We start from the raw sequence: 20016 nt of genomic DNA on the forward strand, positions 1-20016 counted from the left end.
TCTGCCAGAAGCCTTTGGGCTTCCTGACCTTCAGCCTTGCTGGGGCACACATGGTGTAGGGACTGTCCTGGAGAGTGTGTGCTATCTGTGCTTGCTTATTTATTCAAGTAAAAGTGTCCAAATGACATAGCCTTGATTCTTGCTTTTGCTTCCCTTCCTACACACAAGAGAAAGCTTCCTACAGGGTCCCTGTCCTCCTGGTGCAGGCAGCAGATCCAGCATAGGAACTTGTGTGGTGAGCCATCTTGCTGATGCAAGTGTCATTGTAAATGGCAGTGTCATTGTAAATGAAAGAGGCAGAGGGACCTTGTTGAGAACTTATGTATTAAAAAGTGGTCTTTACTATGGAGATACCCTGAAAGCCTCTCTAAAAGGATTGAAGTGTCAGAGCTTCATTGATGTGGAATGAGCTCTGTTCCAGGCTGCCTTGCCCAAGCACTAGTTATAAAACATCCTAGGATGTTCTTCACAGCCCTTTACACCCAGTTTTATGAAGCTGTAACTAATATTATGTCTTTAGCTTTAAAGAACACAGTTTAAGAGGAGCTGCTTTTCAAATGGACAACTGTTGTAAAGCCATAATTTAGGATCTAATTGTGGGCTGGTACTGAGCCCTTTCTCTTCCAATTCAGTGGAATGGCTGCCATCAGCCATAAATAATTAAAAAGCGTAAATGCAGTTTTATACTTTAAAGATACTTGAGCTATTGTAGAATCAATTTTTCAGGCAGTTTTATTTCTGTGCATATTTTAATGAATTGTGACCAAAATAGTAATAATAGAACCACTTACAAACTTATTTTCAGTGAAAAGGAAATTAATCTTTCCTAGAGAATGAAAAAGGTCCATTGGCAGGAGGATAGTATTTTCATTCTGCAGCAACCACATTTCTATGTGTTTATTCAAAAATATTAATAAACTTTCCATAGGGCAGTATTTGCCACTATTCACTTTCCTACCTTTTGTGAGAGATGATCTTTACTCTGAATTCATATGGTGTATAGCAGCAGACCCAGTTTAAACTTTTGGGTATGCTCTTGCTGGGCTTCAGATGTTAAATCCGGACGATTGTGGGTCTGAGGTTACAGGGATTCAGATGGTGAAATTAGTGTGAAATACACATTTTTCACCTCTGGTCATGGGGAGAGGTTAGCATTGAATTTGTGATGAAGAAAATATGGCTCATTTATGAAGCCCTGCTCCTGATTTTTGTCTCTATGTGGAGCAAGGAAGGTGACTCTGATGGCCCGGATTTAGGTAAGGGAGTGGTTTAATTTCTGCAGTCATTGCCATGGTGTTACGGGTGTCGCAGAGCTGCTCCCGAGGATCCAGGTTCCCGGTGATTTTTCTAGCATGTGATGGAGGCAAGCAGGAGCACTGCTTCCCCCATCATGTGCAGTTGTTTGGGTGTTTGTTTCTGCTGTCCTTCTGCACAGGACAGCAGAAGGACACTGGAGGTGACAAGAAAAATCAGTCTTGGCATACACCAATCTCTCTTGGCATACAACAAAGAATAAGCAGTTTTGGCTTAGTGCTTCCCATCAGAATCACAGAATCACAAGGTTGGAAGAGACCTTCAAGATCATCGAGTCCAACCCATGCCCTAACACCTCAACTAAACCATGGCACCAAGTTCCACATCCAGTCTTTTTTTAAACACATCCAGGGATGGTGACTCCACCACCTCCCCAGGCAGGTCATTCCAATACTTTATCACTCTTCCCATAAAAAACTTTTTCCTATCATCCAGCCTAAATTTCCCTTAGCTCAGCTAAAGACTGTGACCTCTCATTCTGTCAGTTGTTGCCTGGCAAAAGAGACCAACACCCCCCCAACTGCAGCCACCTTTCAGGAAGTTGTAGAGAGTGATAAGGTCACTCCTGAGTCTCCTTTTCTCCAGGCTGAACACCCCCAGCTCCCTCAGTCCCTCCTCACAGGGTTTGTGTTCCCAGCCCCTCACCAGCCTCGTTGCCTCCTCTGGATGCGCTCAAGCATCTCAAGGTCCTTCCCAAACTGAGGGGCCAGAACTGGACACAGCACTCAGGGTGTGTCCCCACCAGTGCCAAGGGCAGGGGAAGGATGACCTCCCTGCTCCTGCTGGCCACACTGTTCCTGACACTGGCCAGGAGCCATTGGCCTTCTTGGACACCAGGGCACACTGCTGGCTCATGTTCATGTCAGCCAGTGCCCCCAGGTCCCTTTCTGCCTGGGCACTGTCCAGCCACTCTGTCCCCAGCCTGTAATGCTGCAGGGGGTTATTGTGGCCAAAATGCAGGACTTGGCACTTACTGAACTTCATCCCATTGGACTCTGCCCATCCATCCAACTGATCCAGGTCTCTCTGCAGAGCCCTCCTTCCTTCCAACAGATTGACACACACTCCCAGCTTAGTGTCATCAGCACATTTACTAATGAAAGACACAATCCCCTCGTCATCAATAAAGATATTGAACAGAGCTGGTCCCAGCACAGAGCCCTGAGGGACACCCCTGCTGGCTGCCCCCAGCTGGATGTGGCACCGTTCACCAGCACTCTCTGGGCCCGGCCATCCAGCCAGTTCCTAACCCAGCACACAGTGCTCCTGTCCAAGCCCTGGGCTGCCAGCTTTTCCAGGAGTGTGCTGTGGGGAGACAGCATCAAAGGCCTGTCATCATATTCAGTCAGATCCCTTTACAGAAGAGCAGTGGGGTCAGCCCAGCAGCCTGGATCAAAACATGCGGCAGCTTCTCTGCACACCTGCCAACAGACGTGGGGGAATCAGCAGCATAAGCCTCATCTGCATCCTCCAGCAGTGTAATATTGCCCTTTATGAGTTGGTTTTGCTTTCTCTAGTTCAGCTGGATTTCTTTAGGTAGTTAGGAAACAATCTGAGTAGTGCTGCTTCGTGTGACATTTTGACTGTATTTACTGTCTGGAGTTACAAGTGAGAGACCATATGCCAGTTTCCTAGCAAGAGGAAAGTGGCCTGATGTTGGTATGGTAGGTCTTAGTGTCATTGATCCATCATGAGTGGTTTTCTGCTGAAGATTTTTAACTGAAAGACTTAAAATCCATTCAGTGACTCCTCCTATATATTGTAAATCAAGAGAGATTAACCCTGATTGCCAGACCTGTCAGCTGGGAATTTGGTGACAATATTAGTAGTGTATGCTACATTAACTGGGTTGGGTTTTTTTTTCCACACTCCATAGTTTTGCCCCACTTTTACAGAATCATAGAATGGCCTGGTTTAGAAAGAACCTTAAATATTTGGAATCCAGTTCCAGCCCCCTGCCATGGGCAGAGATGCCTCACTCTAGACCAGGTTGCTCCAAGGCTTGCCCATCCTGCCCTTGAACACTGAGGGATGGGGCATCCACAGCTTACCAGAGCAACTTTTCATCTTCGAAAAGTTATCATCTTTGTAGTGCAGTAGTAGTTCCCTGCTCTTCTTCCTTGCCTTCAAGGCTATGCAGTGTGCTTTATTTGGAGAGGGATGATGTGTGATTGCATTTCATGTCAAGAAAACATGATTGGTTGCTGTATAAATAGTACACATTCATATAAATCCACTGGGGTTTTTTGCTATGAGATCTTCATTCAGAATGATCATCTAATGTAATTTAGGAATGAGAGCTGATAAAATTAACTTAATGGATTTGCATTTTATTGCTTTTAATTAGACATTTTAATTTAAAGCACAGCTATTCTCCCATAATATAATACTTTATTATATGTTGTAATTGGAGAAAATATTTTTTGTAATCTGTTGATCTTGTTGATCAAGATCAATACAGTACTACCTTTTTGGGTCGAGGGCAAAAGTACTGAAATACTAAATACACTAATAGTGTTATTTTATGTAAATTGGAAGATGGAGAGTAGTTTCATTTGAAATATATCCTGCCAGAAAAAATTACCAAGAATCTGTTTCCCTAGAGAAGATGTCATATTATTATACTGAAGCAGTAACTAATTGCAGGGGTTTTTTTCTGAAGATTTTGCTGTGTAAAAAGACTGGAATGCACTTCCAAGCTAATCCTAATACCCACTGTCATGCCATGTTAGCAGAATTGTGATGTTATGTGGAAAGATTACCTTTTCTAAAACACATAAATTCATTAAACTGTATTAGCCTAGATTTAAAGTCAGGCTGGGTTTTTTGTTTGCTTTCTGGCCATCAGTGGTAACTTTATGGCACTTTAGTTCCAAATATAGTTCTGTTGTGCACAAGAAATAAAAAATATATTTTCACATATTTGTTCCGCTTCAGAACTATAAGGCTTTGTATTCTAGCCAAGTATACCATTAATTTTTTTTAATATTCTAAATATGCCCTTGCAGTAGCTTAAGAATAAACATTATAGAGAGAATTTCATCTTGATTACACAGGATGGAAATTACAATTAAGGGTATTTAACAGCTTTAGAGGAACTGTCCTCAGTATTGCATTGAGAAGTCATAATTTGGTTTTTTTAACTTCTCTCTGTAAAAAAGCATTTTAGCAATTGTGTGGCTTGTGCACCAACTTTAGGCCCAGTGCATGTGCCAGCTTCACAGCTGTCTTCTCCTAATTCCAAAAGCCTCTTCTGAAATTAGCTCTTGTCTTTGAATACGCAAATTAAAATTTGGTTGCCTCTTCCAACCATATATTCAGAATGAGGAAGTTTTGTTTCAGTGAAATTATCTTCACATATTCCCTTTTGATTGATTCATTGAGTAAAAACAATTGTGCCTTTTTAGAACACAAAGAGTACAACTGAAAGGAAAACTGTGCATTTGCTCTTGCCTAGTTTTTCTCAGCTAGTTTGAAAAACAAAGAACTAATATAGGGGCATATATATTAATATCTTCAAACTATAGCTCAATTCCTGAAGATATGAGAGCCAAAATTACTCCAATTGTGATGTTTTATATACTAATGCCTGAAGAAGGGGAGCATATACCTCATGATATACATTTCAGAGGTTTACTTTATTGGCCTCTCTTGAATTTATCGGTTACTTACTCTGTTCTTTAGCGAGATATAAGTGGTAAAATAAAAGATTTGGTCCCATACACTTAAACAACGGTTTGAGGTCCTCATTTAAGAGGTGTTCAGGACACAGTTTGAATGGACAGCGAACACACACCAGTGCTAATGGGCTCATTCAGACCCTCAGTATGATTTTGTTGTGTGTATTTGATTATATCAGCTTCAAACTTGCAGGGCTGGTAGTACAGAAAGGCTCGTCAATACAATATATTTTCCATTACCATGGTTATATTTATATTTATCAAGACCTTGCAGTATTTATAAGTCAGCATAATGGTACCCTTCTTCTGTAGCATTAAGGTAAATAGGTTTCTCAGAGGTGTAAACTAGACATGGGAAACCAACTTCCAAGACAGGTCAGAGTTAGTAATCTAACTCCTCCTGTTGGTCCCTTTTTTCTTAGATCTCTTCAAATTTAATTTCCGATTTAAGATTTGGGGCTGACTGCCAGTATTAAATAAGCTTAGTTCTCATGATGATGTAAATAAATTCAAATCCTGAAAAAATATTGAATAAACTTGATATTTACAGTAATAGAAATATGTAAATGTAGCTTTAATTATTCTCCCTGTTAGAAGTCCATGTTTTATTTCCATTTTCTCAATTGAAAATGTTGTTAAGAATTTAAGTCCCATAAGGGAAAAAAAAGCATGGAGTTAGATTTTGAAATACAGAAATTATAATTTCACTTTGATTTGAAATTGGTTTTCTTCAAGTAGCAGTAGAAATAAATGGTAATGAAAATTTTAAACTGACATTCAGAACCATATTTTATATTTCCCTCTGTAAAAAGTAATAATCAAAAATATCTAAGATGTTTGCACATAAATTCTAATGAGCTCTACTTACAGCATTTTGGTAAATGAGTGCTTATGGAAGTACTTTGTACAAAGTCAGTATAAATCAATGTCCACATACTTAAAGACTGTATTTCCTAGGGTGCTGAAGTCTGTGCTTTTCAAAGAAAAAATAAGACAGTCTGTGCCAATGTTTAATATAACTGGTTCATTTTCAGTATTCAACTATTTAATTTAAAAGGAAATCAACAAGCTTTGCCATAGCCCTGTCCTTCAGGGAGTGGTGCTTGCTTGGTTAGAAACAACTGGGTTTGCCCTGACATGCTGGAATAAGTACAAGAAGCTTGGAATGGGGAAAGTTGACTTACATTTTCCTGATTATCTCGAAAGTAATTTCTCATGTCTAAGGTTTTGGAGAACAGAAATATTGACATCTGTGGTTTAGAACACAGGATGACAGAAATTTGACTATTGGAGTAGAATGGTTTGAAAACTCTCTAAAAGAACTGTTCATGAACCTGAGTTGTTGCAAAGGCTTGTCCTCTTTAATTGTATCCAATTTCTTGAAGCTAAAGGCAAAAGTTTGTCTTTGGAGGGGGAAGCATTGCATTAGTAAGCAGATGGGACTCAGTTTCTTTATGCAGAAAAGCCTATTCTTTATTCACATAACTCATTTTTATACAGTTTTCACAGACCTCATGTTTTTACTCCAAATGGCTAGTAGTCTTCTTGCCACTCGATTCATTGGTTAGTAACTGGCATTCTGCCTATCAAATCTCCCTAATTTTGGATTGTTTACTTATCTTCTTATCTGATTCTCAGGGGACAGATTTCTTGTTTATTGCAGGTGCAATTTTTTTTTTTCTATAAGTATAGGTTTTTATGTGAACGGATTCTTATTCTTAAGATTTCTTCACATGGGAACTTAGCTAGCTGCACTTAGAAGAAGTAACAGGCCAGCTGGTAATTCAGCAGAGCAAGGCCTGATTCCATAAGGCCTTTCTTTTATAATACCTCTATCTGTATGTAACAGGAAGAGTGAGTAAGTTCCTTAAACAAAGCAAAGCTCATTGTTGATGCTGTACTGCATACAAATTATTGGTGGTATCAAGTAAAACTGAATTGCATGTTTGCAAAAAGTAACTCATCTTTGCCTCAGTTTTCAGCAGCAGAATTAAAATATGAAGCAAAGACAGCTTTTAATTTTTTGATGAATCATTTAGCTAAACCCACCCACTACAGCAGTGCATGCTGCCTACCTGCTCCTAATATCTGCTAAAATACCATAGTTCACCTCCTGTAGACATTAATTGCTATACTTGGCAGCAGCACAAGGAAGGGGAAGCGGTGTTTGGATTAATAGCCCAAGAAAACCTGTTAAAATTCGCATCTCAGCACTTCATTTCCCTATCTTCTCAGCTGAGGTGTTGCAGATGAGAACCAAATGCAGTGGCTTTTTCTTGTAAGGACAAGTGATGGATATAGGGGGGCACAGGAGGAGTATCTGGCCCACAAACAGGAGTGATGGGACCATTGCCCAGTAATAGAAGCTGGTTTAAAAATGTACCTTTGCCCCAAAGCAGGGGTGAAGGAATGCTACTCTGAGCTCTACAGAAAATGGCAGACAGGGATGAATGACCGCAGTGACACGTTTCCTAGACTGAACTGGCATCACACTTCCCTCAAAAAGAGCAGTCATGAAACAGTAAACCAGAGCACTTCCCCCTCTCTTGTTTATTCTCCATTTAGGTTATAAACATTAGAAGACAATAGAACATTTCTCTCTGTGGTGACCCAAGTACCATGCAGGTCTCACCAAGGGCCGTAGGGTTGGCAGTGCAGGCTGGAGGGAAGGATGTCCCTCCCCTGATGGGATGACAGGTCAGTCAGGGGGCCTGTCAACAGCCACAATAGTGGGCTTCAAAGCTTCTGGCTTGCTCTTTTCCATATGTTAGTTACTCTGTGGTTTACTGAGCACTTGTTCAAGTGCATCTTTGTGTGTATAAGTGAGACAGTGAGACAATTCCAGTGTCAATCTGATGGACAATTACCTTTGCTTTTGCACATTCAAATCTCTGTTGCTATTTCTGTGGGAGAGGTACGTATAGGAAATTTCAGATTAAATCTGTAAGCAGCTTCCAACCAGAAAACAGTGCAAAACCAATCAATCTGTATAGCAAAACAAATATTTTGAGGGAAACGTAGAAGGGGCTTACTGTGTGGCTACAGGCTAGCCCACAATCAGCATTAAATAAGAAAGGCTGAATTGTTGAGACCTTTGTATTTTCAGAAATTACATTTCCTGTCAGTAAAAATTCTCTTGATTATACATGCCTGTTTTATATCAGAAGTCGCTATTAATTTTTAGTTTACATGTGACAGCTTTTCCAAGACTGTGCAAAGCTATCTTTTTGTCAAAGTTTGACTGTATAATTAGGTGGCGTGGCTGGATTTGGTTTTAAAATAAATCAAGAGAACTACTTGTATACTAAAAATTATCTATAATTAATCATATGGTAATATACAATTAATTGTAGTTCATGTGCCGTGCAATTAATGATACTTATTTTGTTTTTTCTTCAAGTAAAAAACTCAGTATTCTTTTCCCCCTAATGTCTTCATACAGAAGTGCAGCATTTTTAGCACATCCTTGATGGTTGCACACTCTCGGATCTCTCTCACACTAAATGTATGCTTCCTGAAATTGATTCTTGACATTATTTATAGTTCGAATATGTGAATAAGTTAAATGCATGTAAAATTGTACCTGTATTGTATATTTAAGGAAATGTAGGTTGTTTTGCTAGTGACAATTGGACAATAAAAACCTGTTTGTAAGCAGTGGTGCTTCTGAGGATAGTGAGCTGATGGACCAGGAGAGACACTTGAAAAGCAGGATTCTTTGCAGCCAACATTTTGAGAGGTGATGAACATGCAGGGGATTTTCAGTGCTAGTGCAGTGATATTTTTTTTTTACCTTTCAACCCTTAGGAATGTGATTTCCACAAAATTCAAATTTATGCAGAGAATTTAAAAGGCTCTAGTTGAATGTAGCAGTTTGTTTGCCAGGTAGTGTGTGGGATGAAAGTAAATGAGGGGTTTATTAGTTTAATATTATGTGTATTTGAAATGACTTGTGCAGCACGTTGAAAGATAAAACCGTTTTTGTCTGTTTGGAACATTATTGCTAAAAGGGTATATGTTTACATGTGTAATTGGCTGAACTCCAAATTGCAGGCAGAATTTGCTTTGTCTTCCTTTAATTTGTGTGGTTTGGTTCTTCCCTCAGATTTCCCCGTGTTGCAGAATGTAGGCAGAGACTGTGTAGCAGTTCACAAGCATAAATTATTTTAATTTTCTTCCTGTAGGTATATTTACTGGGGGTGAGATTTCCTCCCATGGATGGTTCAAGCTACAGCAGTAATTTTTTATATGTGAGCCCTCAAACTCAATTAAAAGCCCTTTCTTTGCTGGATGGCTTGCAAAAGGGAATTTCTTCATCACTTGCTACATTTAAATAGGTGTCTGAAGTGAATTTGTTTTCCACTATAATGTATTAACAGTTGTTTGGTTGGTTGGTTGGTTGGTTGGTTTTGTATAATTTGGTCAGGGAGGGTTTATGGAGCTAAAAAAGAACAAGACAAAATGTATCTCCTACTTCCAGATGTTTGCTTTTAGGTACCAAGTAAGCTGCTTGGACAGGAATCCACCCAGGGCTATTGTGAAAACCCCCAGTCAGCTGGTGGTTGTACCCCTCTGGCCTGGAAGCAGATGAAATTCCACATTTCTTTCAGGGCAAGCACTTCTTAATGTGCAGATAAACTTGCTAGAAACATAACATGTAGGCAGGCTAAGGAGACTTTGTGGCAGGAACCTGTGTCAGTTCAAAATTTACCTTCATTATCCCTGGGGAAAGGTTTCCTATTCCTCACAACACCACCTTGGTGCATCTCCTTCCAAAGCACCACCTTGGTGCATGTCCTTTCCTGGACACAGAGAAACACCTAATGAAGAAGCTGAGACATAGCTATTTCCACGCTAAACTTGGTTCCTCCGGGTCTCCTGTGAATAGAGGTGTGCTCTGAGCAAGCCGAGACCGGGCCGTGCCGCGCCATGATCTCCCGCTGGTACTTTGACCTGGCTGAAGGAAAGTGCGCGCCCTTCTTTTACGGCGGCTGTGGCGGGAACCGGAACAACTTTGACTCGGAGGAATACTGCATGGCGGTCTGTGGCAGCATCAGTAAGTGCCCTCCGCGGCGCCCGCCTCGCTGGGCTCACACTAACCAACCCCAGCCGCGGTCTGTCCACACCTCTGCTCACCACTCGCTCCTCCTTCGGCCTCTTGCTAACCTGGGTGACTTCTTGGCACTGTAGGTGCCCTCTGAGTTGGGGGCTGAGAGCTTTAACACCTCCTCGGGTGAGAGCTTTCACACCCATGTTCTCTCTATTCTCTGTCAAAATGTACTGATGTTTCATGTGTCTGTGTGCACCTACAATGCATGTGCAGGAAAAAAACACTAACTTTAGGGAAGCATCAGGTAAGTCTAAAAATAATAGTTCCTATTTTTAACAGTGTATTCTCAAGTATTTCTGACCTTTTTTTTCCCAAATGTGTATTTGCAGATTTACTTGGTTGAATTCTTCGTGTGCGTTTGCAATGAAAAGGGGAGAAATGGTATTTGATTTTTTTATGTTTCCCTAAGGGCTGTGGTGAACATGGATGTGAATCACCTCCCACTTACTTTAACTCAACCATATGTTATAATGGCTGTTTTTGCTGAAAAAATGGTGTTTGCACTGTTTGAGAGTGGTGGCTTTCTCTACCATACACCATTGAAGCTGATAAATTAGGTGCTAGTTTAATCAGATGGGTTCTGTTTTGAGAGCCTCTTGTACACTCTCCCCCCAGTCTGCTTTGCAAGCACCTACTCCTGGGAGAGCATCACCTGACATTTACACCTGAGACATTAAAGAGTGACTACATGTCTCACTGCCCTGTCTGCTCGCAGGACATGGAGGAGCAGAACACAAACAGCATCTCAGGGCTCCGTTTAGTAAAAGGTTTTCCAAACCTGGCCTTTTCAGGAGCATTTCCAGTAAGTAGAAGGGTTAAAAATGCACACAAACAAATGAAGGGGTACTATGTGTGTCATGGAGCACAGGAGCTGACCTGTATTTTGTTGGAGCAGAAGCAAGAGCACTCCTGGAGCCAGGATTGCTGAACTGGTGCTCCAGCAGCATTTTAGGGTCTTCTAAATCTTAGGGTCTTCTAGAGCTGTTTATGGCAAAGCTCTAGGGAAGGGACAGGGAGGAATCTGCCATGATGGGAGTGAGGAGGATACTTTGTGAACTGTGATCAGCTCCTGCAACCAGACAGAAGATGTAGTGAAGGGAGAGATCCGTGCAGGAGGTTGGATTGAGGTCTAATGCATTTACTGACAGAGGAACATTTTGAACCATTAATTCCTGTGTTAGGTGAGGTGTTTCCAGAGGTCCAAAACACGATTTGTCTCTGATTGCAGCCTCTCTTTGGGAAGGTAAATTATCTTCTCTTCTTCTCAGGAGATTCTGCTTTGTCTCATGGAAGTTGTTGTCTGGCTGTGGGTGGTTTTTTCCTCACATTCATTTCAATAAAACAATAAGACTATTATCATTTCCATTATTCTCTTGGTTTATTCTGGAAGTCAAAATTTTTTGGTCTAAGTAATTTTCTCTTTAAGGACAAATGAGTTCGGTTTAGTATTTGAGCTTCTTTTACTCTATTTGCACAACTCAAACTGATTTTTTTATCTCCCATAGGGGTTTTATTCTGCCTTTTTTTTCCTTCAGAAATTTCTCAAACAGCAGTTGAGTCTATGAGGGTACACTTTCTAAGCTATTTCAGTTATATTTTTATTTGTGGCTTTTAATGTTATGACAGTGTATTCTATACCGTCATCTATACACCTGTATTTTCTGTTCCTGAAGTAACTTTTTCTTTTAGTTTCATGTACTGTTTCTGTCTCACCATGCTGTTTCTCCTTATTCTTCATGTTTTTGCAGAATAGAAATTGTCATGAAAATAATTAGAAGTGCTGAATATAATAAGTTTCATCACTGAAATGATGTCTTGTGTTTAGTACTAATCTAATGTTGCTGAAGGAGGTAGAACGGACACCATTTTTCACCTGAATCTTAAAGAAGAAAAGAAAAACAGTGGAGAATAGTTTTCATCAAGGCCACTCCTGTTCTCTCCTGTCGTTTTTTTCCTCCCACCATCACTCTTAATTTAGTCTTTGTATTTGATTTTTATGCCTTCTCCTCCCCACTTCATTATTATTAATGTATTTATTCCATTCTTTCTTTTCTCTCCAAAGTTCAGATTGTTCTTGCTCCTTTGTGTCCTATTAAAACAAAATAAAAATCAAGCCTCTCTTAGTCAGGAGGAAAGATGGATAGTAAAGCACATCTTTCCTTTGTCTAGCTGTAGTTTGCTTTTCAGGATAAACTAGTAAGATTTTACAGAGTAATATGAAATAGTGAATAGGATTCACTATTAGGATTCTCTTGTATAGTGGGCAAAGGGTGGAAGTGTGGGATGTGTGGGATGTGAGTCAGATTTTCTGGTAATGAATTGGAATTGGACTCAACCAAAATGTGAGGGTGTTCTGTTGTCACAAATACCCATACACTGTGAAATCTCAATACTAATATCCTGAAGACCTTCTCTTAAAAAAAAAAAAGTTTAAAAGAGTATGTTTTATTCTGTCTTCTTGCTAAGTCTCTGGAAAGGTGGGTCTGTCCTGTCATGCAAAGCCCTAAACCACCCTCCATATTGAGTGAATTTGACTGGTGCTCTGAGGTCTGATGGAAATGATTTATCTTTAGGGTAGGAGCTACTGGTGTCATTTTTTTTCTCATTTATCATTCAACTCCATAGAAATTGATACATAATTACCTTAGAAATAGAAGGCTTTGAGGCTGGTGTTACCAATTCCTTCAGCCTGTCAGATTACCTGCTCAGTCTCTACAGATTCTTAATAAGAATGTTCAGTAGTGTCTGTGGTTTCCATTCAATATAATGATTCACACTTCTACTGTGTGGCTGTCCATAGTGGCTTCTTTGAAGTCATAGAATCTGTCAGGTGTTTAATTTGGATTAAATGGCCTTAGAATGAGTATATATTGACAAGAATAAGGGAACATATTGCTGTTACCAAAGGAAAGATTTCTGTCTTTACTAAAAAGTAATCTATTGTACGAATTTTTTTACTTGTCTGTTAATTGTTGAATTATAAACATTCTTAAAGTTACGGGAAGTCTATTTTTTTAAATGAGTGCTGTCTTGATATTATGTTAATGTTTAATTTTTAACTTGGGAACTTAAAAGCTGGGAAAATACATTTTCCTAAATGTACTTCATTTCTCAGACAGCTCTCTCAGCAGCTCCAGCAGCTGTCAGAGCCTGATGTCAGTGAATTCACTGTTTTTTTCATTTCTTCCTCATTCAAAGTGGGAGTCAGTTGAACTCTGGTGGCACAGTCAGTTTTTGAAAATTTTTATCATTAAAATGACCTTTTATAAATGGGCTTTTTAAATTTTATGACAGTACTGAATTTCTGTGGCTCACAGCAGAGGGAACCAACAGGGTTCAGTGTTTTCAGTTCCCTACTTCCTTGCATAAACCCTGAAACTTAGTAGGAAGTTTAAATGATGACACATGTGGTTTTACTTTTGATCATTTAGAGCAGTATCACAGTTTTTTGGGTGAATTTAGGTAAAAATAGTATTTATTCTCTAGACTAAACACTGTGAACTTTCAAACTTGCTAAATCTCAGTGATTTTTAAGGGGCAGATGCTGTCCACTTTAATTTTTCTTCAGAGCTGTATTGCAAATAAAGATCTGTACCTTTTACTAGCAGCAGCTTACAAGAAGATACTCCTGTTGTCAGTCATTTCCTTTATCCGTTGTTTGTTTGTTTGGGATGTTGACATCTCCCTAGTTAGCAAGAAGTGAAATGTTTTGGCAGCTGAAGTTGCATGCCAACTTCTAGTGTCTAAGGCATTAAAGAACTGTGACTTCTAATATCATAAATTGTTCATTTTGACTACGACCTTTAGTGGATGCAAGTGACTAATTTCTGTTTCCACAGTTTCTTCATCTATATAAATTTTTACTTTTATTTAACCTTTGAACCACAGATGTTGTACTAGACCTTTTAATAAGTGGGTGAAGTTTAGGATTCAAAAAGGAAATAATGCAAACGTTTTCATATTCAAAACTTAGACTACTACTAATTTCAAACACAAGTAATTTAATTAGTATAAGGTATTGCTGTGGGCAATGTTTGCTGTGACTTGTTTTGCTGAGTCTAATCACAGCATTTTTTGTTTTGGTTCTTTTTACTCTGTGGAACTTGATGACTCTTGTTTACAACCCTGGCAGAAGTCATGTTCAAGACAAAATACTTTTGTCTTGTATTTGTTCTCATTTGAACCACATGTGAAGAATGTAATGGTTTTTTTCCTCTCATAAATATTTAAACTTATGAGAAGTTGAAAGAGAATGACCTTGCACTCGAGTATTGCAAAGATACTTGAGGAGGTTTTGCTTTGGGGACCTCCTTCTAATCAAGAAGTGCATCAAAGAACTTGGAGACGTGTGATCCAAGCCATTAATGGATGAATGTTGAATGGATATCAGCCAAGCAAAATTGTATTTGTCAGGGTTGGTGAAAAGGAGGGTATTCATGGAAGGTTTAATTGCCAAGTTCTAGCTGTGCATGGGTAGGAAATGTGTCTTGAAGTTCTTACTCAGGAGGATTTTATATGAGAAAACTCAACTTAGACCTAGTTTAGATGGCAAGTAGCACCTTTAGTTAAAATAATGGATTGGGAACAATAAGAGTATGATATGTTTTGTTGGGTGGGTTTTTTCTCTCCAAGGAGTTTTTGAGGAATTTCACTAAACTCTTTCAAGCTGCCTGTTGTTTGATGCCATACCAATTACTTAAATTCTAACATATTAAAGGAAAACGGAATCAGTCTTTGCAAAGTAGGGGTTGGATATACTGCATAGTGAGGGGACTATTGCTCACTTTGCTTGAATTACCCTAAATGCAAACCTTTCCACTTCTCACAGCTGCCTCCTAGTTACTCAACAGGAAGGCTGGCTTTTAGTGCAAGCTCGCTGATTATTTCCAGCCTTTGTAGGGATTTTTTAAATCAAAGTTATTACAAATGAAGTAACTATCTGTGAAGCCACACTGTTGCTAAGGGAAGGATTTAAGGTATTTCATTAGGTACTGTGAGGTCCATAAGTGCTTTAAAAGGGATTTGCATTCACGTTTATATGTTACAATTTATCTTTTAAAAATAAACTTATGTACACAGCATGTAACTTTGCAAAGGGTGTTTTGGTGGCTAACACACTTTATTCATTACCAGGCTTTTTTTCATACTTGGAATTTTTCTTTTGGCAGCAGTTTCTAACCTGTTTCAAGAACATTGTTTTGTTCACTCTGCAGAGCTTCTCACGGTTTATAAAATGGGGTAAGAGAGGGGGAAGAAATCTTGATGCATTTTTATGTACTTGCTCTGTGTAACATGTTCATCTAAACCCTGTTTCTGTGTCTTCCTCTGAGGCTAAATAGATGGCTGTATTCCAGTGGAGATTAGAACAGATGCTTCTTTATTATTCCATCTAAAATTTTCCCGTACTAAAGTAGAAATTCTTCTTTTCTTCTTCCTCCCCTCCCTGTCTCCACCTTCAAATTTTACGTCAGTCCCTACCACAGCTGCTAGCACTCCTGATGCTGTTGACAAATACTTGGAGACACCTGGAGATGAGAATGAACATGCCCATTTCCAGAAGGCCAAGGAGAGGCTTGAAGCTAAACATCGCGAAAGAATGTCTCAGGTAAGGGGAGATTTGTTTATTCCTAAGTGTGTGAGTTTGTCTGTCAAGTGATAAGTGATCCTTCATCTTCTTATTTCCCAAGGCTTCATCCAGGTTGCAGTGCTCTGCCAGTTTGCAATGCTGTAAACACATCATTTACTGCCTTTCTGACTCTTGTCTAAGAATTCAGCTGTCTGACACATTTATGGTTGTGTCACCACTGCGATCATAAGTCACTACAGTTACTAGAAAGATTAAAAGAAAAAAAAAACGTGTAAAAATGTCTCTCATCTTTGTGGGAAAATGTTTGTCTTGTGAGATTATTCATGTTTCAAAGTACAGAGCTTGGTTTCTCTATTAATTGTCCTTCCCTTGGAGCAGCTGAGGGAAGGTGCTTTGTGTTGAGCGTTTTCTCTGTTTACCCTGGGGGGTAGTGTAAGATCACATATGTTCATCTAATGGTTTTGAGCCTCAAGGTAACATGATATGCATCTAAAGTCAAAGAAAAGAGGAAAAGCTGGTGCTTTTGAACTAAAAATCCAAATTGAATCAACCCTTTTCTTTCCCTTCAACCAAAGAGATTTGTGTAGCCTGAAACTGTACCCATGTTTTAATCCAGTGAGAGATGAGTTACCCACTCTCTCAGAAACAGGGTTTATAATAGCAATGCCAATAAAAATGGTCATAGTTCTGCTTTAATAACAACAAAGAAAAATATAAGAGGTTTAAAGGAAAGCATATATTTTGAGAATGAAAAATCCACAAAAAATGAATGTAGTATAATTCAGATGCACTTCATATACCCACGCAGCTAATTTTCTGTATTTTTTCATTATAACTTTGTTCCCTTGATGGGATTTCAGTGTGTCTGTCTGTTACTGATACATTACTAGCCTTTAGTTCTCTGCTAAAATGTTATTCCAAAAATGAAAATAAAATGTTGCGAATGAAATTAAATTAAGCTCTTATTATACATCCATGCCTATTGGTACCGTAGCTGTGCCTGGCACTTCCCTAATAAATTGGGCAGCTCATCTTACCTAAAGCACTCATCCAGTTGGTGCAAGCCACATACTGAGAATATGACATGTCATAGATAGGAAGGTAGGTGCTCCTCATCTGCCTGGGAAGTGTTGAAGCACAAACAATCTGTCTCCTCTTTAAACAGAGAAAATAGAGACAATTTAATGGAGAGAGAATCTGGAGAATAAAAAAAGGCACATAGCCTGCCTAGCAGAGTAGTGACCCTGCCTTAGCTAGGCATGCAGAGGGTTGGTGAATAATACAGTCACCACCCCATCATTCGTTCCCCTTGAAACATCCTTTTTGTAAAAAATGCTGTTGAGGTGGGTTTCTTGAAAGCAAAGGGTAATCTGTGCAGATTTCCTTGGCATAGTCTTCAGATTCTCACTGGGTTCCATGTTTTTCTCCAAAATCCCAGTATGTAAAGGTTAAGCTGCATAATTAGGGGCAGTATTTGGGTGAACTGTGTATTTCTGTTTTACCATGAGCTTTTGGAGGACCCTCTCAACTGATGGGTGTGATTCAGAGGTTTGACTGAAACTGGAGCTGGGGCCCTCATTAGCACATTTCCAGCCATTCTTCTTGTCCTCACTGGGCACACCGGGGGTGAGGCCGTTCAGCTGCCCCCTCCTGCAATGTCAGTCCTCCAAAAACAAGTCAAACACTCTGGCCAGTTCAACAACCTATGTCAGCCCTGGTAAAAAGAAGTATGATAGGTACATTAAAAAAAATTAATCTTTAAGTTGCCTAAGCTGCTTATGAAATCACATCTTAAAGGACACGTGTTTTGAAGTACACAGACCCTATGCAGAGCTTTAAAGATCAGAAAGATCTTCATGGAAGATCTAGAAGGGAAATTTTTAGAAACTTAAGTTATGATTTGTACAATATTGAACTAGCCTCTCCATGTTAACATGTCAAATGTTTTAAAGATGATAGATGCTAGTAGAAAAGCCAGCTAGTTCACCATTCTGTGTTTCCTCACATAAACATCTATGTCCAATACCACTGGTTTCCTCTTCTGGCAATTTATTTTAAAATGGCTTTTTACATTTTATTTAAAATCAGGTATGTTCTTAATATAAAATCCAAATATATATGTAGCTGAAAATTAATGTGGAGCTCTTACTTGTTATGTTAAAAATAATGCTGAATAAGTTAATCTTTGCTGTCAGTGATTTTCTCGGTAAAAAGAAGAGGTAACAAATGAGAGTCACTAGCCAAGTCTTCCAGCTGCACCAGACTTTTTTTTTAATTCAAAGTCCAGTTCTTTCAAAGCTGAAAAGTGGAGGCTTAGAAAGCAGCAGAAGCGCCCATTTTTCTTCTAATAAAAAAAAGAAAATATGATCAAGTAATTCTTTAATCCTCATAAATGTCATAATCTGAAATAGATTGATTTGTTCACAAAACACAGATAATTTGTTTCATTTAATAGAAAGTCTAGTTTAAAAATAGTATTGGGTTTGGTGCACACCTTATTTTGCAACAGTCATTTAACTAAGAAAAAAACCAGATGCATTCTAGTTGACATGAAAAATGTAATCATCTAAGGAGTAGGGAAGTTTATCACTAAACTTGAAGTGAAATACTTTAAAACATGTCATCAGGGAAAATGTAAATATTCTGCATATTCTTTTTCTGAGATTTCCCTTAATTGACTATGAAATTCTGACAACTTGTGTTCCTTTTTCTCTTGTATAAAGATGTTCACACAAGCAGAGACCAAGATTGTGTCAGTGGTTATGTCACATCATAGTTCACAGCTCATGAAAGACTTTTAGTAGGGAAGTTTGACTCTGTGGTGACCTGATGCACCTCTGGTTCAGACTCTTTCAGTCTCTTGTGCTCTAAAGTGTCCATCTCTTTAGACTACAGATCCTGAAAGTTTCTGCACCACACCTGAAGCAACAAGGCTTATAAACTTCCCTATTTTACAAGAAGTACTGTAAGGAGAATTATGTTCATACAAAATTTTAAGTTTTTCCCAAGAATTAATAATGCAGCCTCAATAGCAGGAAAACTGCATTCCCATGCAAACAGGGGTAGCCAATCATTGATGCATGTGTAACCTTTAAATGTTTGCTGTTCTTGAAAAGAAAACAGGGAGAGGTTATGTTAACTGATTCCAAGGTGTCATGGTTCTTGTTTCTTGTTTTGGAACAATTCCCCTTTTTCTCTTTCTCTTTTCATTTTGTTAATGGCTGTACAGCTCCCTTACTTAATTAGTCACTGCTAAATAGCCTGATGAACCAGATACCAAACTTTACTCAAGGGAGCAGTATATTTATACATTTCTCTCCTAAGACATCCTATGACATCCTCATGTCTTAAATTTGCTCTTCCTTTAGCTGTCTATGATATTTTTGGAATTGTAGCACGTAGAATACTTACGATAGCAACTTAATGATACCTTGTGTCCTAGAATAGTTTTGCTTCTTGGAAGTTTATTTCCAAAGCAAACATCTAAAAATACTGCAGTTCTCAACCAGCCTGAACAGGTCTGGTGTTTGTTCAAGATTTTTTTTTTTTTTTTGATCATTGCATGCCAGTTATCTAACGTCCTGGATACATCTTCAGCTGATTTTTAGTCCCAGTGACACTGTAGAATCACAGAATGGTTTGAGTTGGAGGGACCTTAAAGATCATTTAGGTCCCTCCAACTCAATGAGCAGGGGCACCTTCCAATACATCAGATTGCTTAAAATCCCATCTAGCCTTGAACATTTCCAGGGATGGGGCATCCACAACTTCTCTGGGGAACCTGTCCCAGGGTCTCACCACCCTCAGAGTAAAGAATTCCTAATATTGAATTGAAATCTACTTTCTTTCAGTTTAAAACCATTCTTCCCTATCACTACACACTTTGAGAAGTCCCCTCTCCTGCCTTCATGAAGGCCCCCTTTAGACAATGTAGGGCTGCTATAAGGTCTCCCTGAAATCTTCTCCAGACTCAGGAACCCCAAATCTCTCACCCCTGGCCTCAGAGGAGATGCTCCAATCCTTTGTCATCTTTATGGTCCTCTTCTAGACCCACTCAAGCAGGTTGATGTGCATCTTGTGTTGGGCCCCAGAGCTGGATGCAGCACTGCAGGTGGGGTCTCACCAGAGCAGAGCAGAGGGACAGAATGCCTTCCTCAGCCTGCGGTCCATGGTGTTTTGGATACAGGATACACTGGGCTTCCTGGGCTCTGAGCACACATGGCTAGCTCATATTTGGTTTTTCATCCACCAGGACACTCAAGTTCTTTTCCCAGGGCTTCTCTCAGTCCATTCATTGCCCAGCCCATACTGATTTTGGGATTGCC

At 39.3% G+C, this 20016-nt stretch overlaps 1 protein-coding gene across 4 annotated transcripts in view; it reads left to right on the forward strand.

Annotated features, from left to right (window-relative positions):
* The window catches only part of APP (amyloid beta precursor protein), a 199237-nt gene that overhangs the window by 117752 nt on the left and 61469 nt on the right, over window positions 1-20016 (forward strand). For 2 of the 4 annotated variants that reach the window (XM_071433650.1, XM_071433649.1), the window contains exons 7-8: window positions 9883-10050; window positions 15576-15709. In XM_071433650.1, coding sequence (XP_071289751.1) covers window positions 9883-10050; window positions 15576-15709 — 302 coding nt within the window. The remainder of the gene's footprint in view (window positions 1-9882; window positions 10051-15575; window positions 15710-20016) is intronic. The other 2 variants (XM_071433652.1, XM_071433651.1) reach the window with 1 other exon arrangement.

The sequence above is a fragment of the Agelaius tricolor genome, unplaced genomic scaffold (assembly GCF_023055355.1).
Source record: "Agelaius tricolor isolate 1412-34295 unplaced genomic scaffold, bAgeTri1.0.p SCAF_9, whole genome shotgun sequence".
NCBI classification, from domain to species: Eukaryota; Metazoa; Chordata; class Aves; order Passeriformes; family Icteridae; genus Agelaius; species Agelaius tricolor.